Source organism: Parasteatoda tepidariorum, chromosome 2 (genome assembly GCF_043381705.1).
Source record: "Parasteatoda tepidariorum isolate YZ-2023 chromosome 2, CAS_Ptep_4.0, whole genome shotgun sequence".
Taxonomy (NCBI): domain Eukaryota; kingdom Metazoa; phylum Arthropoda; class Arachnida; order Araneae; family Theridiidae; genus Parasteatoda; species Parasteatoda tepidariorum.
Window position 1 is genome coordinate 35316139 of NC_092205.1, and position 27986 is coordinate 35344124.

Below are 27986 nucleotides of genomic sequence, written 5' to 3' on the forward strand. Positions count from 1 at the left end.
TACTTTCATCATTTAAAATTACGTAACAGTGTAATATCCATAACTACATGATGTAATGTATCCAAAAGCTTAATAAAAATGTCGATGAAGACAAATAGGAAATCGCCAAAAGTGGCGATTAAATTTTGGAAATATCATCCGAGCGACTTGCTGCGCAACAGAACAGATGTCGTACCAGAACGAGGAAACTCTGGCCATTACAAAGATTACATTTGTCTTTACGGCCCTGCAAAGACCATAAACATGGGCCGCCTCGAAGGTACCCCCGGTCCCCATAAACATACGGGGGAAAACTACTCCAGACCCACCCCACACTATTGGCCCAGTACGAACAAGTCTTGTCGGTTTTAATGGCTGCTATAAAATGACATTACTTGGCGAGCTTTCATAAAAGCCGAGTGATTTACCGCCCTTGCTTCACTTTTGAATATTGGATTTTTGCGATGTGACTTGACTTTATTTTTATATATATTTCTATCTCGTTTCACATTCTTTTAAAAAGGGAAAAAGCCCTTCCATTTCAAACGACCATCTTTCCCCTGTTTAGGGATTTTTGATTGCAAAACCCTTCCTACACCCCTTTTCCAGTATATTTCGAGTAAAAATTTTAAAGCTTTACAATCTATCATATTCGAACTCCTGGTATAATTTACCATTTATTCAGAATAGTAACAGGTAAAACGAACCATATCTTTATCTTTATAAGTTGATGATGTGGTGTATTGCGACGAAATATAATCACTTTCAAAAATTTACCTAATTTTTTTTTTTAACTCTCAATTTTGGAATTAGCTGGAAAAAATCACTTTAATTGTTTAGCTTCTTATTTGAACATATATTTGATAACCATAAATAAATGTTGTCCATATTATAAATTTAAGATATTAATTAATTTCTTATGCTAAAACTTATCGCTTTTAGAATTTTCTACTTATGAAAAAGACAAGGAGGATCTTTTTTAAGTATTAGAACAATTTGCGGAGGGGAGGAAATTTTAGAGAAACTAATCGGCATTTATGCTTCTTCATAGATGAATACCAAATAATAAATAAATCTAATTTTGGAAGGACAACGAATGGAACTATGACAAATTATTCACGCGTAGAAAATAAATAGTTATGAATTAATCTGTATTATTAATTTAAAGTTATTATATTCAAAGATTTAGCTCTTTTAGAAATGGCTAGAAAAAACCAGTTTAATTAGTTGTATGCATGTTATAGTTATAAAAAAGTTAAATAAAATAGAAACAATAATAAATAATCTCAACATAGAATAAAAAAATATAACTTTTTGTCTATGTGCCAGTATTTAAGAAAACAGTGTCACTTCACAACTGCGAAATTTTTTATGGTGATGATGGATATCAACTCCAGTTTATACATCCCTTAGCCCTATTTTAAAACTTTTATTTTAGTTTCTTTGTAATGTATTTTTTAATTTACATATCTTTAAAATTAGCACTAAGACTTTTGAACACTCAGATTAACATATTTATGCTTTTATTTATTTATTAGCATGTTTTTGAAGTTAATAATTCTACATGCATCAATTTTTTAGATTGCAGCTCGAATTGAATTACGATGGTTTTCCAAATGTTATTTTTTCTCGCATTTTTTAATATTAATTTCTTTTTAATTTCAATACTCTTTACGGAGAATCTCGTTATGCAAACAATTTTTTTTAATGTTACGGACACTCGTATTGTAAAAATATGTTAAGTGTCCGATATTTCAATTTTTTTTAATGTTACGGAGAGCAGCACACTGTTAAACATTTCTCGGAAAAAATGGTTAAATAGCAATTTATTTAATTGTTATTTTACCATATTCTCACGAAATAGTCAAATAACCATAAATAAGATGGTATTTAAACAGTCAATTGTGAGAAAAACCGTTTATTAACTACTTTCACCCAATACGTTTAAACAACCAGAATTTTTTGCGCACCAACTAGGCCCACCTAATGACGCCTCTTAGTTTCCTGCCGTTGGGTGTATATTATAGTCGAGAGGGCTGAACTGACAATCTCATGATCGACAGAACGGGGGTTCGAGTCTCAGCGTTGATACCACAATAGTTCCTCCATTTCCTTCAATACACGAAGAGTTTTCAGTGTCCTGCCCTCTCCATGACAATTACCTAACGAAAAGCCTAGCTCCAAAGTCCAGTTAAATTAATTTTTTTACGGTTTCGAAACCATGCTAGTTATAAATGGTTAAAAAACGTTTAGTTTTATATTCATGGTTTTATAACTATATTATTTGTAAACGGTTTTAAAACCGTAAAGGTAAAAAATGCTCTTTACCGCAGACTTTACGGTTAATTGAATAGACAGACTGCTGTCGGTTACTTTATCATAATTTTGGAATAAAAATTCTAAAAAACTGGTCAAAGGCAGTATTGAACTATTGCATGTTTTCCATGATAAGTTATCTTTTCAGTCAGATATTCAGTCACATATTATTGAAAATGTTAACTAAATAACTGGGTGATATTTCATTTATTTTCAAATAGGTATAATGAACTTCTACAATCACTCAATTGCAACTTTTATTAAATATATATTTAATAATTATTGATTTTTTTTTAAGATTTATACTTAAAAAAATAAAAAATTGTGCAAATGATTGTAAGTGAATTAATTTCTCTTTTTTCTTCTCAATTTTAGACCGGTATCTGCTTATGCACTTTTCTTCCGTGATACTCAAGCTGCAATTAAGGGTCAAAACCCGAATGCAAGTTTTGGGGAAGTGTCGAAAATTGTCGCTTCGATGTGGGATGGACTTGATATTGATCATAAAAACGTAAGTACAACTATAGTTCTCTAATTAAAAATGTTTTTCTAAGATTATTTTAATATTACGTAGTTAAGTTTCTTATGTTTATCACTATCATCGGAAGAAAACTGCTCAAAATATTTCTATAAATGGAGGTGTTTCATAATGACTGGTATGAATATATATATTTAGAATCCTTGACAAAAGGAAATCTGAAAAGTGCACATATAAGAAATTGCAAATTAATATGAAGAATAAAATGGCGCAACCCCAGTAATTACTACCTAAATGGTTAAAACTACAAAAAAAAAAAAAAAAAAAAAAAAAAAAAAAAAAAAAAAAAAAAAAACATTTTAGTGAAATTTGAAAGCAACTTATCAATTCTTCTCTGCAATCCAGCATGTTTTGATCTTTCTTAGATCTTATCAGATCTTATCTTAGTTCTTTATTATCTTAGTTCTTAGATCTTATCTTAGATCTTTCTTAGATCTTATCTTAGATCTTATCTGTCTTAGATCTTAGAACGATATCGTTATAGGTACCGATATCTTTTTTATTTTTTCCTCCCTTAAATAGTAATTAGTGACCTTATTTTATTGTTCATGATTTTTTTTACTTTAATTTTTAACGAGGATTCTGAAATATGTAATAATGGCAACCATTACGGAACTCCCTGAGATAGTTCAGTAGTTTTATATCAATATTGAGTACAATATTGCAGCGAGATTGCACTCGCTGCAATAAAATTATACTCGCTTCTAACTATTTCTAAACATTAAGTAAATATGGAAAAGTAAAATAGTTTTTTAAAAATAAGGGAAAAAAATTTCAAGAACAAATAAAGCTAATGATAGTTTGTTCTATCATTGTATGGTAGTCACTAATGGTAGTAGTAGATAGTTTCATGAAATGAATTATTTTCAGTAATATAAAAACATAAGATAAATACTTTTTCATTACTACGAATTCCAAAAAGTTTGTAATGAAAATTATAATCTTAGTTTTTTTTCGTTGCGAGCTAAAATATTTCTGTATATATCTGCAATGTAAGTTGCCCTACATTAAAAATTTGTAAAATGCTATAAAAAAACAGAATACATTAGGAATAAATAGCAGTAAATAAACCTTCTACTTAATAGTTTTTAAAAAAATCTTTCAATTCATGTTCTAGTTAAAATTAGTTTTATTACTTATTCTCTCTTAGCTTATGAAGTTAAGTAAAAAACTATAAGAAGCAGAAAGAAAAAAAATTGAGTTTTGTCAAGATGATGAAATTTAATTTATTTAAAAATTAATTACATCATATATTTTACATTTTGACTCATTTTTCATTGTGGAGCTCAAATTGAATTTGAACTTAAAAGTTGAAATAAAACACTATTTATAAAGTTCAAATAAAACACTATTTATGATCGACTAATTGTATTACTTTTTTTTAAAAAATTTACGAAAATAGTATGATTCACAGATTTAAAGCATAAATTGACATAGTTCGTTTTTATTATTATCATTGTGTTTAACTTTCCTGTTAGCAAAGAAAAGTATAACGTAAAAATTTGAGACAACTAAATTTAAGTATTTGATATTTTTAATATATTTTTGACGTGGGGATCAAAATTATATGTAAATCAAAAAGTTCAAAGAAATCGATTTTTTTAAAAATTATTTTTTGATTGATCAGGTGATTTTTCTTAAGGTCACAAAATATAAATAGTTGAGATATTTAAAATAAAAACAAAAAGTAAATAGGGCTGTTTTTATTTACCAGTATTTTCATGGATAAAGTCTGCAAGTGGATTTTCTTCTTTTTTGCAGTATGAATTTTTTGTTCTAATAAAAGCATTCCAAAACTCATTACATCTTTAAGTATTAATAATTTTGTTCCATAAGCAATATTTCTTCAAAATAAGTAATTATTTTTTTCTTTCATTTTCAAATGATTTGAGCAACTCTGATTATGACAAAATTAAATGACAAAATATCTCGCAATCTTTGCAATGTACTAATCATACATAAAGGAACAACTACTACAAACAAAACTGGAAAGCGAAAAAAAAAAAAGAAAAGAGAAAAGCAATTATTCTCTTTGAAAATTCAAAGTATTTAGTAATACAAAAGCTCAAAACAATTGAACTAAGTTCATTCAAGTCCAAAATGGGTGCAGGGAAGCAATTCTCTTCCATTTGAAGAATCAGTTCTGCTTTTAAAAAAGATGCGGAAAATATAGATTCAATCCAACTAATTACTGAGTAAATAATTATTGAACAATTCCCCTTTCTGTAGAAAGAGATGATTATAATAACAATAATCTACATTTGGGATAATTAGAACAATGCAAACTTCAATTTTCTGATTATATGAGGGGGATGGGTGGAGTTATTGGGGGTGGAGGGAGAAGAGCAGCCTGCAACAAATCATTTCCAAGCAAATCTGAAATTTGTTTAATTTGTAGAGGAGCGTTCCAGTTACTACATTAATTAGGTTTATTGTTTCCGGTTTATATCTGGGTTGGAGTTTGTTGAGCAAACAATCGCACGTGAATGTAAACAAACATGATTTGTAACTGGTTGTTACGCCTTAGCTATCTTTGCCGGAATATTGGAGAACTTGATACACTATCGGTTACTTATCGCCTTATTTGGCGACAAATAAGGATCACACTATTGGACATTTTTTTCTTCAAAATTTAAAATTTTTGAATATGTTCATTTCGGAAATTATAAATTTTTAATAAATATATCTTGAGCCGCGATGGCTCAGGGGATAGAGCATTCGCCTTCCAATGAGGTGAACCGGGGTTCGATCTCGGCGATGGCTGGTCGATATGAATTCCGCAACCGGCTTGCACCGACCACACTGCTGGCGTGAAATATCCTCAATGATAGACGGATCATGGGTTAGAGTCCCCTTGCCGTCAGGCTAACCGTGTGAAGTTCTCGTGGTCTTTCTCACCATGTAACGCGACGCGGATTAGTTCCATCAAAAAGTCCTCCACGAAGGCAAACTTCTCCCGATACTTGACCCTGGAGTTCCCTTGTCTTCTGGATTGGGTTCAAAATTACAAGATTACGGAGTTGAACATTAGCAGTCGTAAACCCAAAAATTGGGTCGGCTGTTCTACGACGGTTATAAAATAAAATAAATGTAACTTGAGCCGTGGTGGCTCAGGGGATAGAGTATTTGCTTTCCAATGAGGTGAACCGGGTTCGAATTCCAGCAATGGCTGGTCGATAAGAATCCGGCTCGCACCGACCACAGTGCTGACGTAAAATATCCTCAGTGGTAGACGGATGATGGGTTAAAGTCCCCTTACCGTAAGGATAATTGTATGAGGTTTTCGCGGTTTTCCTCCCGATGTATCGCAAATGCGAGTTAGTTCCCTCAAAAAAAGTTCTCCTCGAAATCAAATTTCTCCCAATACTTGATCCAAGAGTTCCCTTGTCTTCTGGATCGGGTTCTAGATTACAAGGTTACGGAGTTGAATAGTAATTGTAAACCCTAAATGGCTGTCCAAAGACGGTTATAAAATATTATAAATGTATTTTAATTAACGTGACAAAAATCAAAACAGTAAGGAATTTACATATGAAATTCTTTTCAAATATTTTGATATGGAAACAATATTCGTTTGAAAGCATAGTTTCAATCAAACTTGTGTTTTGTTTCTGCAAGCATAATAAACTTATTTTTAAAAGATATCACTTACTTTTAAAAATCGATCTGAATAACATCGACCCTGTGCCAAATCGAACTTTTATTTATTTTAACTTCATGTTTTGTAATATGACGGAAAAACGCATTTTTATTTTTTACTTTGAATAGTGCAAATCTACGTTCAGTTCACATTTAATATATAAGTTTATGTGTTCGATGTCACTTCAATAAATGTTTATTAATTTTTTAAAAATACTTTTATTTTTAATTTTTCAACATTTTACAATTCTATTTTATATAACTATTTTTTAACTGTTATAATCAAGAGCATTCCAATAAAATTCCCCACGTATAGCTTTAAAACTAATGAACAGAATTTCATTGCTTCATTTCCATACATTTAACTTTCCTATTAAACTACAGCCACAAGCATTTCTCTTTATTTTATTGGTGTGATTTTTGTACTTAGCAAATACAGGTTTTATTTAAAAATAATTCTTGCAAATTACACACACTCTTTTACGCATGAATATAATTTAATACTGTGGAGGAATTGTTCCTTTACAATTTGAGTTAAATACTTTTGTTAATAAGTTTCCTAATTTTGTGAGAAAAAGTAGAGTGCAACGCAATATAAAAATTTAAAACACATTTTCTTTTACTTTATTTTTTGTGCTTTATGTTCCTTTTTTTTGAACTTAAAACAATCATGATCTTACTGCAGACTAATGATTTTAATATTAATAAGATATGACTAACTATGATTTAGCATCATTAATGATGTAAAGCTGTTTATAAGTTGTGTTTAAAATCTACATTCATTGCCATACATTTTTTTCATGTTTTTTAATTTTTTTTTGAAATTTTAATATTTGAACAATTGTCATTCAGCCATTTATTTGTTTTTACATTTAACACACATCCGCTCGATATTATTTGCACCGAATGCGGGCATTTTTTAATAATTATTTATTGCAATATACAAATGATAAATATTTCTTGCAATATACAAATGATGAATTTTCGTTATGCGATCGGATGTGTTTTAAAACTGCAATATTATTTACCTTTCCGTTACAGAACATCGCCAAAATGGGAGCCAACGGAAGCCAAAAAATCGCAGTAACCCTTTTCATCTTCCTTCTCATTCTCTTTATTAGAATGGGTTGGATGGATCTCTCTCTGAAGCTTCGCATGTGTCAATATAATTAAAATACCTTCAAAATAAATTATTGGACATTAATTTAAATTGATTACCTAGCCACGAATTGATGATAAACTTCAAACTCCAAATCATCTCTTCTCCCCCCGTTTTGAAAGCTTTACGATTTCCTTCCAGACTTAAACATAGATCACTTTCTCTTTTCCCTTGCATCTAATCTTGGCAAGGCTTTATAAGAGCCCCCCAGAATGAATATATTTATTGTTAGAGGCGGGCCCTTATCACCAACCTACACTGCAGCCGCGTTGTTGCAGTGAATGTGAAAAATGAGTCATTTTCAAGATGATTTGGGTTAGAGGGAGAAGAGGTTTTTAAGTGCGTTTATTTTCCATTTTAGCTCTTTTAAATTAAGGAAATTGAGTAGATGGCTTTACGGTAAACAGATTTAATATGGCTCTTTACCTAATCACGGAAGATGAGTTATAACTGAAAGCGAACAAACATTTAAATTCCGTGAGAAATTTTTAATGGAATAGATTTACCTCCCGGGAATAATAAATATTAAAATAATTATTGAGGTTTGCGATTGATATTAAATTTTATGGCTTATTGCAGTTTTATTTAATCCTTTTAGATGCCTTAACAAACTCTGCATGGATGCGTTTTTGAAATATTTGAAAATTGAATTGAATGAGCTTTCTGATTTTCGATAAATGATAAGGCGTGACTTCAATGATAAGACATGATCGATGCTCTTTCTTTAATCCATATGAATTCGCCATATTAATGAGTTCATTTAAATTTGTTTACGTCTTACATAAAGTCACACTTTAGATTCATCTATACACTTTTAAAAATTCCGGAGGAAAGTACTGGCAATCAGGGTTCCGGTACTTTTTACCGTTAAGTTAATTTTTACCGTAGCATGGTACTGAACAAAAAATCCGTAATGATTACAGTAATAATTACCGTGAAATCACTGAATCAGTAATTAAATAAATACCATTGTAAAAATTTCGGTATAATATTTTAAGGTAAAAATGGATTTTGAACTTAAAAACAGATGATGGACTTAAAGTGCCGATACTTTTTACCTTAATTTGATCCGGAATTTTTTACCGTGTACCTTACAAATATTGTAAATTTAACTCCAGAGATATTTGCATAACTTAGTCGTTCTGTGGTTGTACTCCATTGACTTTGTAATATGAAACCGATCTTCTCTTAACTTATTATAAGTTAATGTTACATAAATAAATTTTTGCACTACAGTACAAACTGCGACCTAGAATTAATCAATTTCTAAATCCAAATAATTTTTAATTAAAATATTTTCAACTTAGTAAGTATTAACTAATGTAATTATCAACTAAAACAAAAGTAGAGAATTTCGAACTTAGTAGAATCAATCAAATGACACAAGTAGGTTAGTCAAAAACAATAAGAGTACATTTATTCATAATAAGTTTTTTGAATTTTTGTCCTTTTAGTTAAGTAACAAAATGTCCAATTTCTTTTCAATTTATGGCCAAGATATTATTTATATGTTACCAATTATTCATGTCAATGTATTTTGTGAGGACATACTAAAAACTATATACTTCAAAGTAAAATTTTATAAAGATATTTTATTTATAATTAATGGTAAAAATGAACGTAAAACCTAATGATTATTAATTTAGGTATACAAAAAGAAAACTGAAGCAGCCAAGAAAGAATATTTGAAAGCACTTGCAGCTTATAGAGCAAGTCTTGTTTCCAAGGTAAATATTATCTCGCTTTCATTTTCTAACTAATTGTTTTGCTGTTAAATTTAATTATATTGAGTGTAAGAATTAAAATAATTTAAAAATTTAAGGAAGAGCTTCCAAACAAAATGTCATTTCTGATCTGTGGTTATTAGCTTCAAATTTCTAACTTAAAAATAATTTTTGTACTACTTATTTGAATAAGTTTTGATTTAGGTTTTTAATTTAAGTTATTAATTTAGTTATTGATTAAAATTTTTAAATATAATCTTCCCCCGTTTATGTATTTTTAGTACGAAATTGTAACATTATAAATAAACAACAATAAAAGAAAACAAATGTTGAATGACGTCACTAAAAATATTTAAATTATTATGGCTAAATAACGGTTAAAAGCACATGACTAAATTTATGTGAGTGTTTAGTGTTATTAATTAGTTTACTGTATCATTTTCTTTATGAAATGAATATGAATCAGTATCGATTATTGCATATTACAGTGTGTTTACAAAATACATATTTCTTATATTAATACATTGCTACCAAATTGAAACTTGAACTTGAACTTAATTTTTTATGATTGAAATAAGCCTTTCATAAATTGTATCGCAATTTTTCTTTAAAAACAATAAATTATTTCCTACAATTGTTTAACAATAATTTTGATCAATCATTTAAAAAAAAACTTGTTTTTATTACTATAAGCAAACTTTCGTACGCTTTAATTAGACTGACATTTCATAACAATTTTTGTATTTTAAAACTTATATTTCTTAGACAGGAAAGAGAAAATATTTTTTTAAATCATACATTTTTAAATGATATAAATTTCGCTTTTTGTTTCCACCTGTTTCAATAAAATCTGTGTCTTGTGTTCAAAAAATGCTTATTTTCTTTTTATGTTTTTTCTTTTCAATCTTTTGTGAGTAGTTTTGTTCTTATAAAAAAATCATTAAGTGTATGAATGTTTGAGAGCGGATGTTAGAATGCATGTTTTGGTATAAGGATCTCTTCTGTTTTGTAAAATGTTGGTAAGTACTTTTTTTTAACTTAACTTTCAGTCAAATGTTTATATATATGACAAGAAATTTTAATTTTTCTTCTCTTAACTGCAACAACTGGAGTACTTATTATAAACTCAAATGTTTGTTTTCTTTAAAATAATACACCAGATAAAAATCCGAACAAAGAACTGTATACGATTTATTTTGAAATAAACATAATTAATTTAAGAAATTCAAAGTCTATTCTGTAATTTCGACTGCTATGGATAATGCTTAAGTTCCACTTCTCTAATTCTATTGAAGCTGTGTTTAGACCATTTTAGTTTCGAGGAATTCGATATTGCAATTAGTGATATTTCATTAAAATTGATGAGGTAGTCTTATTAAATTAAGTACCAAATACTATTCTTGGTATTCAGTAATGACATTAAATCCATTTAATGCAGTTAATTGTTAATGCGAATATGGTCGTAAAATCAGTAAATATTTATGAACTTAAGCTTAATGGTTAGTTAATTTTATTTAATCTTATTTACAAACTAAAATAAGTTTTTATGTTCTGTGTTATAGGAAATTTTGAAAATGTTGGCAAAAATATTCGTTTGAAATAAAATAAATATATGCTATTTCATAAAGCTAAAGCAATTAACAAAAATCTAAAAGGTAAAAAGTGCTTGAAATATAAGATAATTGTTATACAGCAGAACAATAGGTTATTAACTTTTTTTTTCTTTTTTGCATTGAATGTTTTTTCGGCTAACGCAGAAAAAAATATGTTATTTTTTTTTAACAAAAATGTTAATTTGAAATAATTCAATGAAGGAAAATTCGAGTTTTTAATTTTATTATCCTTTTTGCGTGCAAGAAGGTTTCATCCGTTATGTTTGTCATTGTTTCACGCTATCTGGAAAACAACGTTTAAAATATTTTTAAAAAAAATCAGTTAAATTTGAAATATTTCCTTTCTATTTATTTTGCATATTTAGATGCAAAATATAATATTCTTGAATTTTACATTTCAAGTTAAATAAAAAGTTACATATTGGCTAGTCTGAATTGTGATTTTTTTTACATATTTTTCTGATGCTTCAGTATCGTTGAGAAGAAAATATTAAATGTTCATTGTAATATGAAAATTCCCATCACATTTGGCTAATTTTCTATGCTTGTTTTAACCTGAAGTTATTTTTATGTTATTATGAAGTTATTTATGAAGTTATTAGTAAACATTTAGTTTACATGTCACTGAGTTTTTCCCACAAAAGATTTTTTCTAAAGAGTATAGTCCCCTAGTGTGTAGGTCTCTAAAAAGTAAATGTCCAAAGTTTATTAAATATTAGAAAGCATTAGATGAAATTTTTATAATTGTGCAACCACTTTAGTAATAGGACAATCCTGAACTTGTAATGTAGAACTGCACTATGAGTAGTCCTTTAAAAATGTTTGATTAAATGTGAAATGTATGATAATTTGCAGGCTGCGAATGATCAGTCGGATAATATTTATGGGACTGGCTCTACTCCAACATCTATGTCTTCAGCCATGAACTCAATGCCTGGCCAAGCGTTATCGCCGTTGCAGAAAAAATCACCACTTTTGACTTCTCTTATGGAGGGAAATCCGGTTTCAAATCTGCAGAACATGTCAAACTCTCAGTCTCTCATCATGGGGCAGGTAAGGGAATCTACTTTCATCATTAAACATTAATCAAACATTGTTGTTAATGAAATAATTTTAGTGTAGGCAAAATCTTGTTAGGTAAACTAAAATGAACGAAGTTTCATTGTATAATATTATATTGCGCGGTTATATTGTCTTACGAAATTTAATAGATCCCATATATCAATCACCTTAAATTCTTGTAAATTTTAATCCAAGCGCTTCAGAACCTAAAAAAATTCAGGAAACAAGGAGAGCCCAAAAACAAACTTATTTTCGTGGAAGATACATGCCTGCCAACATTTAATCATTTCGAGGATGATTTTTCCCTGTGGTAGCAAAGTGAAATCTAAATTACAATATTAGGCAGAAACATATGCTGCACTTTGAACAAGCGTAGACTGGCTTCAACATAAGTATTACATTTTAATCTATATGCTTAATTTTTTTAAAAATAGAGTGATGGTCAGAAATATTGTAAATTATGTTTATAAATGCAAGGAATATATAGTAAGTATACATTTTACTACCACTTTAAATATAGAAATGAAATTTTACGCCAAATGCGTAAAAGTTGGCAGGTATGAAGATATTTTTACTGTAACCAATCTCAAATAAAAATAAAAGCAAGCATAAAAAGAAAAACCATGAAACCTTTCACATATTATCTAGATCAGGGGTGGCGAACCTTTATACACCAACGTGCCATTTTTTCTAAAAAATCGTTTAGTGAATTCATAGACGTGCCGTCAAATAATTTTGACTTCATGATTATTGGGATAATAATAATACTAAATACTTTCAACTCAAAACTCTTTATTTACATTGAAAAAAAGAAAAATAAACATTTTGCCATGTCTTGAAACAACTTAAAGTAACATCAGTGTGACTTCTGTTTAGATAGATTAGTTACAAATAACTTATATTAGGTTGTAAGATGTTAGTTTAAGTAGGACTGTTAATTTTTTATTTTTTTTGCTAGTTATCTATTGTTAGCTTGCTTTTTATAGTTATTAATTGTTTTTTAGCATTAATTGTAATTTTTTTTATTAATAATTGTTTATCATTTCCTTTGTTTTATTGAATTTTAATTTAATTGTTACATATACTTCATAGTGAAATAAAAATTGTGATTGGTGGCGTGCCCAAAATATTGTGCCTCGTGCCATAAATGGCACGCGTGCCAATGGTTCGCCATCCCTGATCTAGATTGTAATAAAGATCTCTAATCTAGAATCCTATCTGATCCAGAATCCAACGACAATTACAGATAGTTTAACTCGTGCTTGGAGCTGTATGCTGAAACCGAACCCTAGCTATTATTCGGGCCGGAATAGCTATCAAAAGTAAGAGCTATTTCCAATGAGCAATATTACACTGTATATAGAGATATCTAAACTGACGTCATTTCACTTCTCTGTCCACTGACAATCCATCAATGATCAATGAGTTACAGATAGCAACCAAAAAGAATAAGTTTCTATTGGGATGTGAATATGAATTGACCAATAGAGATGGTGCAGATGACGATTCATTTATTTCACTCAGTGATATAGTTCACCTTCTGGCTAGGACATAACATGGCTTCAGCTTTTTGACNCCAACATCTATGTCTTCAGCCATGAACTCAATGCCTGGCCAAGCGTTATCGCCGTTGCAGAAAAAATCACCACTTTTGACTTCTCTTATGGAGGGAAATCCGGTTTCAAATCTGCAGAACATGTCAAACTCTCAGTCTCTCATCATGGGGCAGGTAAGGGAATCTACTTTCATCATTAAACATTAATTGTTGTTAATAAAATAATTTGAGTGTAAGCAAAATCTTGTTAGGTAAACTAAAATGAACGAAGTTTCATTGTATAATATTATATTGCGCTGTTATATTGTCTTACGAAATTTAATAGATATCATATCAATCGCCTTAAATTCTTGTAAATTTGAATCCAAGAGCTTCAGAACCTATAAAGAATTCAGGAAACAAGGAGAGCCCAAAAACAAACTTGCTTCCGTGGAAGATTTTTTTTTACTGTAGCCAATCTCAAATAAAAATAAAAGCAAGCATAAAATGAAAAACCACGAAACCATTCACATATTATCTAGATTGTAATAGAGATCTCTAATCCAGAATCCAATCTGATCTAGAATCCATCGACAATTACAGATATTTTAACTCGTGCTTGGAGCTGTATGCCGAAACCTAACCATAGCTATTATTCGGACCTGAATAGTTGTATCAAAGGTGAGAGCTATTTCCTATGAACAATATTAATAGTCACTTCACTTCTCTGTCCACTGACAATCCATCAATGATCAATGAGTTACAGATAGCGACCAACAAGAATAAGTTTCTATCGGGATGTGAATATGAATCGACCAATAGAGATGGTGCAAATGACGATTTATTTATTTCACTCAGTGATATAGTTCACTTTCCTGATTTGGACATAGCATGGCTTCAGCTTTTTTTTTGGCTATTTGACATATCACAATCATGTGACTGCTCAATATTTGTTCAACAAAGTTTTGTCCACAAAGTTTGCAATGTAATCTTTTTTTGGAATTATTTTACAATAAACTTATTGGAAACATACAAATGATTCCACTTAATTTAAATTTGCTGAGAGTGTATTTTCTTGTTTTCTTGTTCACAAACGACTTCTCACTTTCCTTAGGGCCAGATGAATGGTGGACATCATCCGCACATGATGCAGCAACACATGTCTCCTCATTCTTCTGCGCCATCACATCAGATGCTGCATCAAATGCTGAGCCCTGGGCCACCTCAACAGCAAATGATGCACATGGGATCACCTCCGCCCCAGCATGTTATGCAACAACACCCAGGAATGCAACACTTAACACCTATCAACAATAACGCCAACAGTAACAACAACAATATATCTTACCCTTCAAACATGGTAAGTTTTTGAAATTATTGATTTTTACAGAGACTTTTTACGTGGGCGTTCCTGATTTTTAAATTTGTTTTTCTGTTGCAGTCACAGCAGATGCAACATCCAGGACAGCAACCACAGCAGCAAGGAGGCATGATGTGTGCATCGCCACTCCAGAATAGCTGCTCCAGAGGAGACACACCACAAGAATGGGACAGGGGTGATTACTGCAATAACGACTGCGTTGTCTCACATTGCAGGTGCGAACAAATATATCTTATTTTTATAAATAGTTAGGCAATCCAAAATTGCACAAAATGTACACTGTAAAAAATTCCGGGTCACATTACAGTAAAAAGTACTGACACCATGAGTCCGTAAAATCCATTTCCCCCTAAAATTCACTTTTACAATAATATTTATTTAATTACAGTGATTTTATAGCAAATATTACTGTAAAAAATACGATATATCAGATGGTTTGTTTCGCAAACTTTAAAGGTAAAAATTTATTTCACGGTAAAAAGTACTGGCACCCTGCGGTCCGGTACTTCTTACCGTCATTCGATACGGAGTTTTTTTCACTCTAGTATTAATTGTTTTATTAACATTTAGAAAGTTAAATTATGTCTAATAATGTTTTGGATAGTTCATTTGCTACGTGGATAATCATTTGAGAAGAGTACTTAATATTTTTAGTAGCACTTTCATCTTCAAAAACAACTTATGTAAAACTTTTTCTTAAAACTTACTCTACTATACAAAGTAAAACTATAGTAAAATCACTGCTCTAAGAATAATTGACTGGTGTCTTAATTTTTGGATCCAACATTCGGTTCTCTCAGTAATATATGAAATGTAAAATAATAGTCTATTCGCATTTACTTTCGAATATATAATCTATTTAATGACACATATAATATTAAATAACTAAAATTTGAAAAGTACTAATTTTGGGAACAAAATCGTTATGGTAACTCATATACCATAAGCATCAAAATATAGAAATATCCAAACCTGAATGCATTTAATAAATGACCGAGATAATGCTTAGACAAGTTTGTTTTGTCCTTTGTTATAAAACTCGTTAAAATTAACTGAGTTCAATTCAATCATATTTTTCAATCGCTTGAAAAGAAACTCTTGTAAATGGAGTTTTGTATTGAAACATTCTAATTCCGAATGAAAACTAATAAATTAATTCTGTATATTTAATTTATTTAAACCAATAAATAAATTTCAAAATTAATTTTTTAATGACACACATTAACTATTAATAATTTTTATGTAACTTAATTTAATTTTTTCTCTCTTTTTTTTAGGGATGTCTTCACAACGTGGGTTGCTGCCAGACCTCCTCAAAATTCTTATGCATCTGTAAAATAAGTTGAAATCCTCTTTAAACTAGAGTACACTGTAAAATTGAAACAATAAAAACAAATTAAACGCGGTGAATTGTTGTGAAGAAAAATGACTTAAAACAGATGACTTTATGAATGAGTTAGTTGACTTCAGAGAGACTACGCACAGATTCCGCGTAATGCATAAACGACTATTGATTTATTATTATTATTCTTATTATAACCACGATTAACACAGATATAATTTTCATTTGGTGATTGTTTTTCCTCTTTTCCCCGTGAAAGAATGAAAAGGTATATACAAAATAGTGTCTGAATTATATTTTCTCACATCAAACTCTCAACAAATATGTAGACTATTTGATCAGGAGAAAGAAGCAAGTTAGTTTAACTAGTTGTTCTCGTCAATATGTTCGATACTTTTATGTTTAAAGTTTTGTACTGCAGCAAGAAAACTTAAATCTTGAATTGCCGTGTATAAAACCGCTTCTAAACGCGAGTGAGGAATTCGCATTGTTTGTGATTCAATCACTAAAACTTATTGTGTACAGAAAAAAAGTGTAAATGACAAATTAGAATTTTCTTGGTTGATTATCATGAAGACTATATTCGAAAATACTATATTATTGTCAATTTTTTGAATGCTTCGGCTATGGTGCACTGCTTACGACAGGGTAAAAGATTAAGAAGATATATGTTGGAAAAAAAATATGTTTATTGTGATTTTTTATTGTAACTTGTGATTATAAAAATCAGTGAAAAGTAAAAAATTTATTGATTGATGATACATCTTTGTGAAAATTGGAATTTGTTTTTTGATGTTTCAAATTGCTTAAAGTGGATTGTTATGAATATCAAAATAAGAACTATAAAAAATGTTTTGTAGTTCTCTAAGAAAGAAAAACGGTGCATTGATGTTATTGTTTATAATTTGTCGTATAATGAAAATTGATTATAATTTCTAATATTAATATATAATTTTAAATCAGCATGGATAATGTTATTAAAAGAATAATAGAAATTCTCCACCATGATTTCTGATTATATTTCTGAAAATAATTAAGAAATTTAGCCACGAATCACAGTTTTGGTTAACTGCATTCTGCATGTTAAGCAATATTTCTTATAATTTAACATCTATGTACCTCTTGTTTCGTGCATTGATCTAATTATCTTTTGAAATTTCTTTAAAATAAAAAAACTGTCAATTAAGTCAGAAACTTTGTGTCGATTTTCAATGTCAATGCATTTTGTACCAAACACAGTCACTGCAAGTCAAAGAATGACTAAGAGACTGTCTCTCAAGATAATTTATGTTTTGTAATTCGTAAAATAATTCATATGCTCATCAATGTGCATCGACTTATTTTCATCACTGTTAGATATCTCAAACTATTCTGTTTTAAATGACACTTTTTAATATACTGGCTAAAAAATGATTAGCGTTTTAAATTCGTTATATATTTTGCAACACATTAGTCTTCATATATCCTAATCAATAAAATAAAATAAGCAAAATTTATTGTTCAAAAGTTATATTAAATAAATTAAATTCTATTTTTGTTTTGGGGTTGTCCATACATAATCTCTATGCATATCGTTCTGAGGGATTCAAATGTAATATTGATTGTGGTTGTTGGTATTTGGCTTGTGATACCAATATTGAATTTTGTCTTTATTTATTTTTTAATTAATTTTCGGCAGATTCATTATAATACTGATTGTGGTCGTTGGTTCTTTGGCTTATAATACCAATATTGAATTTTGTCTGTATTTATTTTTTGATTAATTTTTGGCAGATTCATTATTTTTTAATTGTAAAATACCTAAAATAGTCGTTAAAAATGCATTGTAGAGTTAAATATAGTACAGTTTATTTGTATTTAATGAGAAGCTATTTGATTGCATATGAAATTGAGAATACTTATTAAAAGAATTAAATAAAAAGTTTGCATACATTAGAAATTAGAAAAACTTTTATAAAGGAAATTATTCGGAAAACTCTCATTGTCTTTAAAATTGAAACCGCTTTTATAAAAAAAAATTAAGTAATAAAAATGATGAGAACTTATTACTTTGGGTAGGGGTCTAAAATTTCATGAAAAAAGTAATAATAATGTGTATGGACGACTTTTGAAATGTTTATACTTTTTCTTTTAACAAATTGAATTTAATATAAGTAATATAATATGAAATTAATATAAAAACTCCCCGTTTTTTTAAAAATTTAGATTATTATGTTTTAAAAACCATATTATCTAGTATCATATACATATAAACCATATATGTAAATGTATAAACAAGTTTTTTTAGTAGAGTTATTTAAAAAGCTCACTACTATTGCAGCGTTTTTGTACATTCAAACAACAAAAGTAAAAATATTGTGTGTATATTTTGACACCGAACATTTTTTGTTCCACGTTGGTGTGGGGTTGACATTTTAAAATAACATTTCTGTCTGTAGAATTGTAGATTGTTTCTATGGTTCTAGTGTTGTATTAATTGTTAAGAACTATAGAAACTTTAGTAAAGAAGTGAACGCATTAAGAAGTTGTCTTTATTACTGTATATATAAAAGTTTTTAAAAGAAATTATGGGTTAAAAACAATTTTTTTTCTGGTATTCTAATATATCATGCAAAATAACACTGAGTTAAAATTCTATTACCTGTTTTATATCTTCAAAACTGAAATTGGGAGTGTTCATTTTATACAAGGTGTTGCGTAATGGCCATCCTTAAAAATTATTTTTTGAAATCTCTGTCAAAAAGTAGACAACGAAAGTAAAGTCACTAATTATTAAAGCTAGAAAAAACAAAAACCTCTTTCAATATCTTGCGAATTACTACTGAGAAAAGCGGAATCGAAAACATGTTTGATTGCCGAAGGACACAGAATAGTATTGAAAGGTGATTACTTCTTCGAGATTTTTAAAAGGATCAAACTTGATTTTGTGTTTTTTAGTTCAACATCCTCAGAAATGTCCAAATATCGCTTTTCTTATTCCTCTTTTTATTTCAATTTTGGCTTTATTGTATAAATTTGGCTAAAATGTGTACTTTAGGCGGTCATTTCGTAAGACCTTGAATGTTACAAATAATATTTTGTTCATTCTCTATTTCTAAAAATTTTACTCTACTTCCATTTTTTTATACTCTGAGGCCCAATATTTGTTTAATTTTATTTTTGATTTTGGTAAGAAAAATTTAATTGTTGCTCATAATCTAACTAATGGTAATTTTCATGTTCTATATTGTTGCTTATACGACAAAGAATTTAAACTTATGGGAATAAAATTCCTTTCTGACTAACAATTAAACAAATTATTGTAAACTCATTTACTATCCAGGTTTTCAAAATATTATTTTTAGTGCATTGTTCTGAACCAAATTCTATTTTCCGGTTCAGAAACTTGACAGGATGCTAAAAATAGTATTCTAAAAATTTGGAATTTTTTTCTCGGTTAGAAAGTTTATTTTTATTCTGGGGTTATGTTCTACGTTTTCAATTATCTCTTTATTTAAAATGCAAAAATTTGGGCCGAAGAGAATCAAAATGTTTATTTGTAAATCAAAAAAGTTATAAATAAAGTAAAATATTTTAATTCAATGGACGATATTTACTAATTTCTTGAACAGTCTATAAATATCTTAATTTGGGATAAAATATAAAGAAAATTCAAAAACCTTTTGAGTTCTCACTGAATAACTTTCTGGTGGTTTTTTTAAACGTTTTCGCTATTTTGGGTGCAAATTTAAATTATAATTTCTTAATGAGGAATTTTAGTGTTCGCTTTGTATTTTAATTTCTGCAGATAAAAAAAATCTTTCTTTTTTTTGAGTTTATATATCTGCTTTCCATGCGGAAATAAGATGTTACATGTGTGCATAAAATGTAAGTCTTGTATTTAAGTGAAAAACTGAATAAAAAAATATGTTACAAAAGCAGCCTTTGTGTTTATTTCATTTTATATCCTTTCTTTTCTGAGTTTTATTATGATTTGTGAACTCACTATTAAGGTATCCAACTGGTTTCGAGATATTTTTTAAAAAGAAATAAAATATTAATCTTTAGTTTGGTAAGCAGGAGCTCTAAGATTATAAATGCTAACAACTCTTCAACAAGCTTGCAATGCATAAAAAAATTTTTTTTTCTCGATCAATAATGTTATTACCTGTGTTTTGAACTATTATCTTAAAAATTTCAAAAAGACAGTGAAATAGAACTAAATATAGTGTTTATTTTTGAATTTTTGTTTTAAAAAAATTCTAAATATAATGCTTATGAATTAAAGTTCAGGTATGCATTGTAAGAAAAAGCGAAATTTGCGTCGAAGTTGCCGATTTTCGTTCACTCGGATACCTTAAGCCTAAGTTCATAAATATGTTCTGATTATACGACCATAAATGCATCAACATTTGATCGAAGCTTTAATGAATTTAATTTTCCTATCGTCTTCCCAAACCTTAAATGGATTTAAAGTTAGTAAACTTAATATTAACAATGGTATGGTATTAGGTACTTAATTTTCTAAGACTACCTCATCAATCTTAAACCATGATTGCCTAGCAGTTAAGGAACTGGAACTCCAGTTATAAGAAACATAGTTCTATACTCGCGGGTGATTAAAACCTATCCAGCTTTAGATCTATCGATGCCAGATTGCTATCGATACAAGATTGGTCACCAAATCGTGGACACTTTACCTCCCCAACTCCATAGGCCCACAACTGGGTGATACAGGAATGCTTTGCTACGATTTCACCTCATCAATTTTAATGAAATATCACTAACTGAAACATAAAATTCCTCTAAAACGATATGATCAAAATTCTGTCAATGGAATTAGGGCAGAAATAGCGAACCTTTTATTCTATTTATGTGCTAATTAAATTACGTTCTATTCTTTCCAGGCGGCCAGAGTGCCGCTTGGTATGTGTCTGTTTGAAAATAATCTCTGAATCATTGCTTTTATTTCGCATTATAAAACTTCGTGTGCAAGTAGATTTGCTGTTTAGTTATTAACTTGATTTTAATTGAAATCTAATAAACAGTAATTGAAAAATATTTCAGCTTAATAATGAGTTACGATAAAGTCTCCTAAGCACCCTTTTTGGTAAATAATTGAATAAAATTAAGATAATCAATGTTATGTTTGTTATTGTAGGAAAAATTAGAGGCGTCATACATATTATCAACACATAACATTTATTTGGTTAAATTGACTTTTTAGTTTTGTATTTTTTTTTACTAAATGTGTGGTAATAAAAACTATAATTTTGAAATCCAGAATTTGCAGTTAACCATTACTATATAAACGGAAAAATTACCCAATGAATGATTTAAATACCGTATATTTTTATTTTATTGACCAGGATTATGTTATTGTTTACCAGAAATTTCATTACCATATAGTACGGTAATTTTACCAGAATTTACTTTTATGATATTGGAAGAAATTAAAAGTTTCAACTCAAAAAGCTAGTAAGAATTTTACCAAAAAAGTATGCAAGAAATATTTACCAGAATTTTATAAATTTGAAAGTTCTTCCAAGATTTGGATCAAAGCTAAATGATAGAAAGGTATACAAAATAAGAAACAAAAATAATAATACTTTCACTTTCTGAAGACGAGAAGATATTTTAAAGAATTAACGCATTAAACAATACAACTTAAGCTGGAAACTGACTTATTTTTAAAAAAAAATATTGCGTTTAATTGTTAAGAATGGAGATGATGCGCTTAAATCATTTAAACATGTTACCCTTTTCTCAAACAAATTCGATTCAATATACATAGCGTTTCCTTCCAAAGACTATATTTATTAACTTTAATTTGTTTTTGTTTTTTATATAATCCAAAAACGTAACAGTTGCTTAAAAGATAGAGGTGCATCATCTCACTTAGCCACTTTCGGCAATATATTCACCATAAATTTTAAATGTAACTCTACGTCTACAGAAATCCATTAAGTAAGGTACATAGCGGCGAATCTGTCAAAAAACGAGTTGAATACACAAAGAAACAATCAGAATTCTCACACCTGTAACATCAGTCCCTACAAGTGATTTGTAATGTACAATAACGTTTAAAAAATACCCAAAAAAGATTCATTTAAAATAAAAATATTCTCTTACGAAAAAACTAGTTAAAACTTTAATTTACCTTTTTGTAATGTCTCATTAGTATTTCGAAAGTATTTCAGGTGGCTTCAAGATTCTGACTAGAATTGGACTAAATAAATTTAATGGAAAAAAATTAATATTTCTAGAAAAAAAAAGCAAATATACTTAATATGAGGTTAAAAGAACAATGGCATTAAAATTTAAAATCGAAAAAAAAATGCTTCGAAACAAAAATAAGTAAAAAATTGTATTTCAAATGATTACTAACTCTCGCCGATCAAAGATTACCACGCAATCTTAAATGGTCCACTTGCTATCAAGTTAGTCGTGTTTAAAACCTCGTCCTAGTGTTTGACAATAGAATCAATTGCTAGACAACTTCAGGAAATTTCATATTTATATAAGACATAGAAAAAGTATGACTTAAATCAGTTTTGCTCTTTTCAAACATCTTGAATGAGTGAACAGCTTTTAGGTTGAATGCTAGACGATTACTGTTGCCCATTCTCCGCCAATCGTAACGGCCCTGTCGATTGTAAGTATCAGCATGATATAATTTGTAATTTAAATTAGCTTTCACTGTTTAAAATCGACGTTATTTTATATAAACAAATAAGAATATGTAAGTTATCTATCAAGCCTCAACCCTAAGCTACATTAATGGAAATACAGAGCTATATTGCAAAGATCTCGTCGCACTCTACCACAATCTACAATATGTAAGTTGATCCACTGGAAGAACCACAAACTGCAATTTTCATATCACAATCATCATTAATATTCTCTCTGTTTTTTTTTTCAATGTGTGTCCTTATGACCTCGGTTGCTGTCAAAATTAGTTTAATAAAATGTATATACATTACGAAAAATATGTGCCGACCAGAGTGTATCAACCTTATGTTATCGTAATTTAAAAGCATCTTGAAGGCACGGCATTAATCTTCACTTCTTTTGATTATAGATGTTAGTGTAATTTTATTCATCATAATATAATTAACATAAAATATTTCATCGATATTTCAAATACGATAATATCGTAACCGTATTTCCTCTATCAGATTCTTTCTTAGTATTGCAATTAAAACAAAATGCCTGCTTTGCAAAAAAAAATTTAGTGTTGCCAACCGAAAAAAATTAAATGCAGCAGGATTTATAATACTACATAAGAGAAATTTATACAAAAGATAAATAATAACAGATACTTTTTTTTCACCTAATACCAGAAATACCTAATAGTAATACATAATACCAGAAAAAATAACTTTTACATAATTGTTAAAATATTTAGACGAAGTTTTTCCTTTCCTTTTTTGTTGAATTTAGTTTGAAAATTCATTTTTTAATTTCAACTTGTTTTAAAAGAGCTTTGACAAGACTTATTCATATTATAAGTGTTATTTTTCCAGATATTACATATAAAATCTATTATACTAAATCAAGTTTCAGTATTCTGAACAAGAATTCAATCGGTATGAATCTGCATTAAATTTTACTGGTATATGATGAAATCAATACTTTTAATAAGTTTTAAAATTCTTATACAAAAACATAAAATGTTAAGGCTTTATAAAACATTTATCATAAAAATATTTTTTCAGATACAGAATTAGAAACGTGGAAAAAATTTAATCTATAATAGTAAAGAAATTCCAGATGAAAATGATGAGTAATAATTACGGTATTCAAACAGATGAAAATAAACCAAAAAAAAAAAAAATCATCAAGCAAAAATAACCCAAGTTCAAATGGGAGTTTTATCAATAAATCATGTGACAGCTTTGATAATGAAACAACAACTGAGTTTGACATTTTACGCACTTAAGTTTCCTAAATTAACTTTAATGCGTTTAAAAATTTGATAGCAAATATCCAACTGTCGTTTAAGAGAATGACAATTCAAGTGAAGTTCAAAAATTGATTACTTTAGAATGTGTTTTAAGAAACATTAATCTTAAATGCTTTGAGAAATTTTTGAGATTTACGTAGAAAGGTTCAATAATTAGTTTAAGGTCTTAAAATGCATGATGCTTAGATTTCTGATACTTTATGGCGCAGATAAAATTTATAGCAATTAAATTTTCACGCTTATATCATAACTCCTAAAGGAGTTTAAAGAAAGATCGCATTTTAATATTTATACTGACGATGAGGCTTAGACTGTTTTTAGTCGTATTTAATAATGGGAAACGTCCTTTACATGATGGAAAGCTTAATGAGACATTCTTGAGTAAAACTTTACATACATAAATAAAATTTTGCTCGAAATTTATTTTAAAATTAACCACGAAGGTAATTCCGTATTCATAAACGATTCCATAAACGTTAAAGATTTTAATGAATAAGAGAAAAAAAACAGACCTGTTTCTATTTACTGCTTACACTGTAGACACATGTTTATAACTTAATCTTTAGTCTTTTCAGCAACTATTGATGAAAACTCACAGTTTCGTTGTTGGAAAGTCTAAAATGTATATGGTAAAAAATAATGTGCTGCCATCTATTTACGAAAGAGCAAACTATTACGTTAAGGACTAAAGAAAATAAAAATTATATGCAAAAATCGCAAATTAATTTTTTAATTTAATTTCACTTACTACTGATAACGTACTTCATTAAGGTGGAAAAAAACTATTAAAAGTCGTAAATTTATTTCTGAAACTAATTGAATTTTTTGAAAAATATTGATGTTTGATTTTAGTGCTTTTCTTAACAATACTCCATACGACTCATTTTTTTATCAAAATTGAAAATCCCATATTTTCTACGAAAATTACGTAATCTTTAATAAGCCTTAATGAGGCAAAAGATTTTTCTAACCCAATAATACTACAAAATTGGTTTTATCACTCCTTCTGAGTTTTAAAATTTTTAAAAAAAATCTATAGCTAACTAAGAAATGGTACAAAAATTAGTACACTGAGTTTGATACATTTAAAATTAAATACATCTAAAAATATTCTTTTATTATAAATTTATATACAAAATAACTATAAGTAGCAATATTTAAACTATTTACAAATCAGTTTGTACTACAATGCACATAATAAATAGTAACATCTTTTTAGCACACTCTCGTGTATAATTTTCAAACAAAATTTTTAAATTGAGTGGCTGAAATTTTATTCTTAATTTACTTTCCTAGTTGCTTACTTACGCAAATTAATGAGCCCTCATGGACTTAACCCTTTTAATTAATCCTGTTTAAATTTCGCATTACACAATTTAGCAGAATAAATTTCACTCAAATTACTTAAGACTAACTATTTTATATTTGAGATGTAAATTAGAAAAGTTAAATTCTTCAGCATTTTAAAGAAATCTTTCGAAAAGAGAAAAAAAAATACATTTAATACATTAAAAAAACAATTGATATTCATAGTTAACATTTATAGAAAAAACTATAGCTCAAATCCAAAATAAATTACACTATATAGCAGAATCAATTAAGCTGAAATTATTTACGTCTAAATAATTTAGATCTGAGATGCCATAAAAAAATTAAATTCTAAATCATTTTAAGAAACTATTGTGAAAAGAGAAAAAATACATTTTCTTGAAAAAAATATATACATTCATAGTTAACATTTTTAGAATAAAAAAAACTACAGATTAAATTCAAAATAAATGATACTATGTAGCAAAATATATTGAACTAAAATCGTTTACGTCAAAATGTTTTAGATTTGTGATGCAAATTAGTAAAATTAAATTTTAAAGCATTTTAAAGAAATTTTTGGAAGAGAAAATTGTAATTAGTTTCTCACAAAAAATAATCGAGATTTAAAGCATTCTTACATTTATAGCACTATTAAATAGAGACTTATTACATTTTCGGAAAAATCGACAGCTGAAATCCTGTAACCGTTGACCAAAATGAATCTCGTTATGTTTCTGTCAGAATTATTATGCCAGAAATTAGAAAAATTAACTTTACAGCATCACTTGGAAAGGTAATTATAATAATTATGCTTAAAAATGAGATTAAACTGCGAGCAACATTTCAAATTAAACGTATGAAATGCGTGTAATAAATAGTTTTAATCTTGCAATTAATTAAAAATCAGTGTTTTGAAATTATATAAAAGCAATGTTTTTAAAAATATCATTTTGTTCAGCATGTAATATATAACAATAGAAGACATAAACAGATACGGATATAAATAGAAATACTAAACAGCAGAACCAGATCAGTAAGTGAAGCAAACTTACCTATCAAATATCAGCGATGAAACCATCAGTTTTTGAACTGATTACACAATAAAAGTATTAAAGATATATTACATGACGTATAAAGTTCTTACATTTTGATATAGGACTTGATAACTTGCATTAAATATTTTCTATGATCTAATACTTTTATTTTATATCCGACAACAGAGCAACTCCTCGTAATATCCAGTAATTTGGGTTCCGTTCACTTTTTAAATCGATCGATGTTATGTACGTTTCATCCGTTCTTCGTATTTTCTTGTACACTGGACACTCATATACATCTGGGCTCTTTCCAGCTGTACTCTGTATTGCGTACACGTGTAATACAGGTAAAAGTTCGAACAGAACTTTGGGTACTGACTCCCTGAGACAACCGGACTTGTTATCCCAAGAGGCACCTTCCAGATGCAGGCCATAAATATACACACCTTCTGTGGGAGGTTCTGTCACATCAGACGAACTTATGAACGATGTCACTTTGTTGCGTTGAGACACGGAATCGAGAGCCCAACCTTGGTGTGCTCTTGTTACTTCCTAAAAAAAAGAATACGTACAGATGCATTGTTTAACCACGCTACTAAATCTATCAGTTGATGTGATGTTTTTGAAATTTGATATTTTTCGTTTCTGCAAAATCAATAAAACTGTTGGTTTTCACAGAAATTGGTGTTTGTGTTTCATTTTCCCTGGCTGAACCTCAGAAATTTTCAAATAAATATGAGTGTTACTAACCACACATGGTTAATAAGAAAATTGCTTAAATTATACCGATTATGGTTTGAATTATTGATGCACTGGATGCTTACAAAAAAAAGAATATGTACAGATGCATTGTTTAACTACTATTAAGCAAGATAACTGATGTGATGTTTTTAAAATGGGATAATTTAAATTTCTACAAAACCAATAAAATTGACGATTTTTACTGAATTCGACTTTTTTTATAATTTTTCCTGGTTGCATATCAGATATTTTTCAGATGAATATGAACCTTACTTCCCAGTATCCAGGTAGGTAGGAACTTTATTTACGTTATTCTAGAGCTGCGCAATGGGCTATTACCGACGGTCTGGGAAACATCCCTGAGGATGATCCGAAGACAAGCCATCACAAATTTGATCCTCTGTAGAGGAGATGGACGCCCGGTGGCGGAATGGTAGCTGTTCGCGCTCTCGTGCCACAGGTCCACGGTTCAATCCTAGAGCTGGGCTAGGCCGACTCAGCCTTTCATCCCTTTAGTGCATAGATTCTCAACCTTTTTAACGCTGCCGCCCCCTTAAAGAGCCAAAATCTTTTCAACGCCCCCCTTTGTGAAAATCCAGTTTTTTTATGCGTTAAATTCGTTGGTTTTCTTTTTTTCTTTAAATTAATGTGTACGTTAACTCGAT

General features: G+C 28.9%; 2 protein-coding genes across 3 annotated transcripts in view; one reads left to right on the forward strand and one right to left on the reverse strand.

The window, feature by feature from the left end:
- The window catches only part of LOC107437091 (thymocyte selection-associated high mobility group box protein TOX), a 209125-nt gene extending 188918 nt beyond the window's left edge, over window positions 1-20207 (forward strand). For both annotated transcript variants that reach the window (XM_016048981.3, XM_016048980.4), the window contains exons 7-12: window positions 2671-2806; window positions 9278-9358; window positions 11824-12021; window positions 14679-14924; window positions 15006-15160; window positions 16223-20207. In XM_016048981.3, the coding sequence (XP_015904467.2) occupies window positions 2671-2806; window positions 9278-9358; window positions 11824-12021; window positions 14679-14924; window positions 15006-15160; window positions 16223-16286 (880 nt within the window). In that variant the 3' untranslated portion in view covers window positions 16287-20207. The remainder of the gene's footprint in view (window positions 1-2670; window positions 2807-9277; window positions 9359-11823; window positions 12022-14678; window positions 14925-15005; window positions 15161-16222) is intronic.
- Window positions 20208-25328: 5121 nt separating this feature from the next.
- LOC107437090 (dynein axonemal heavy chain 5) overlaps window positions 25329-27986 on the reverse strand; it is a 165860-nt gene continuing 163202 nt past the window's right edge. Inside the window, exon 60 of the mRNA XM_043043611.2 lies at window positions 25329-27132. Coding sequence (XP_042899545.2) covers window positions 26743-27132 — 390 coding nt within the window. The 3' untranslated portion in view covers window positions 25329-26742. The remainder of the gene's footprint in view (window positions 27133-27986) is intronic.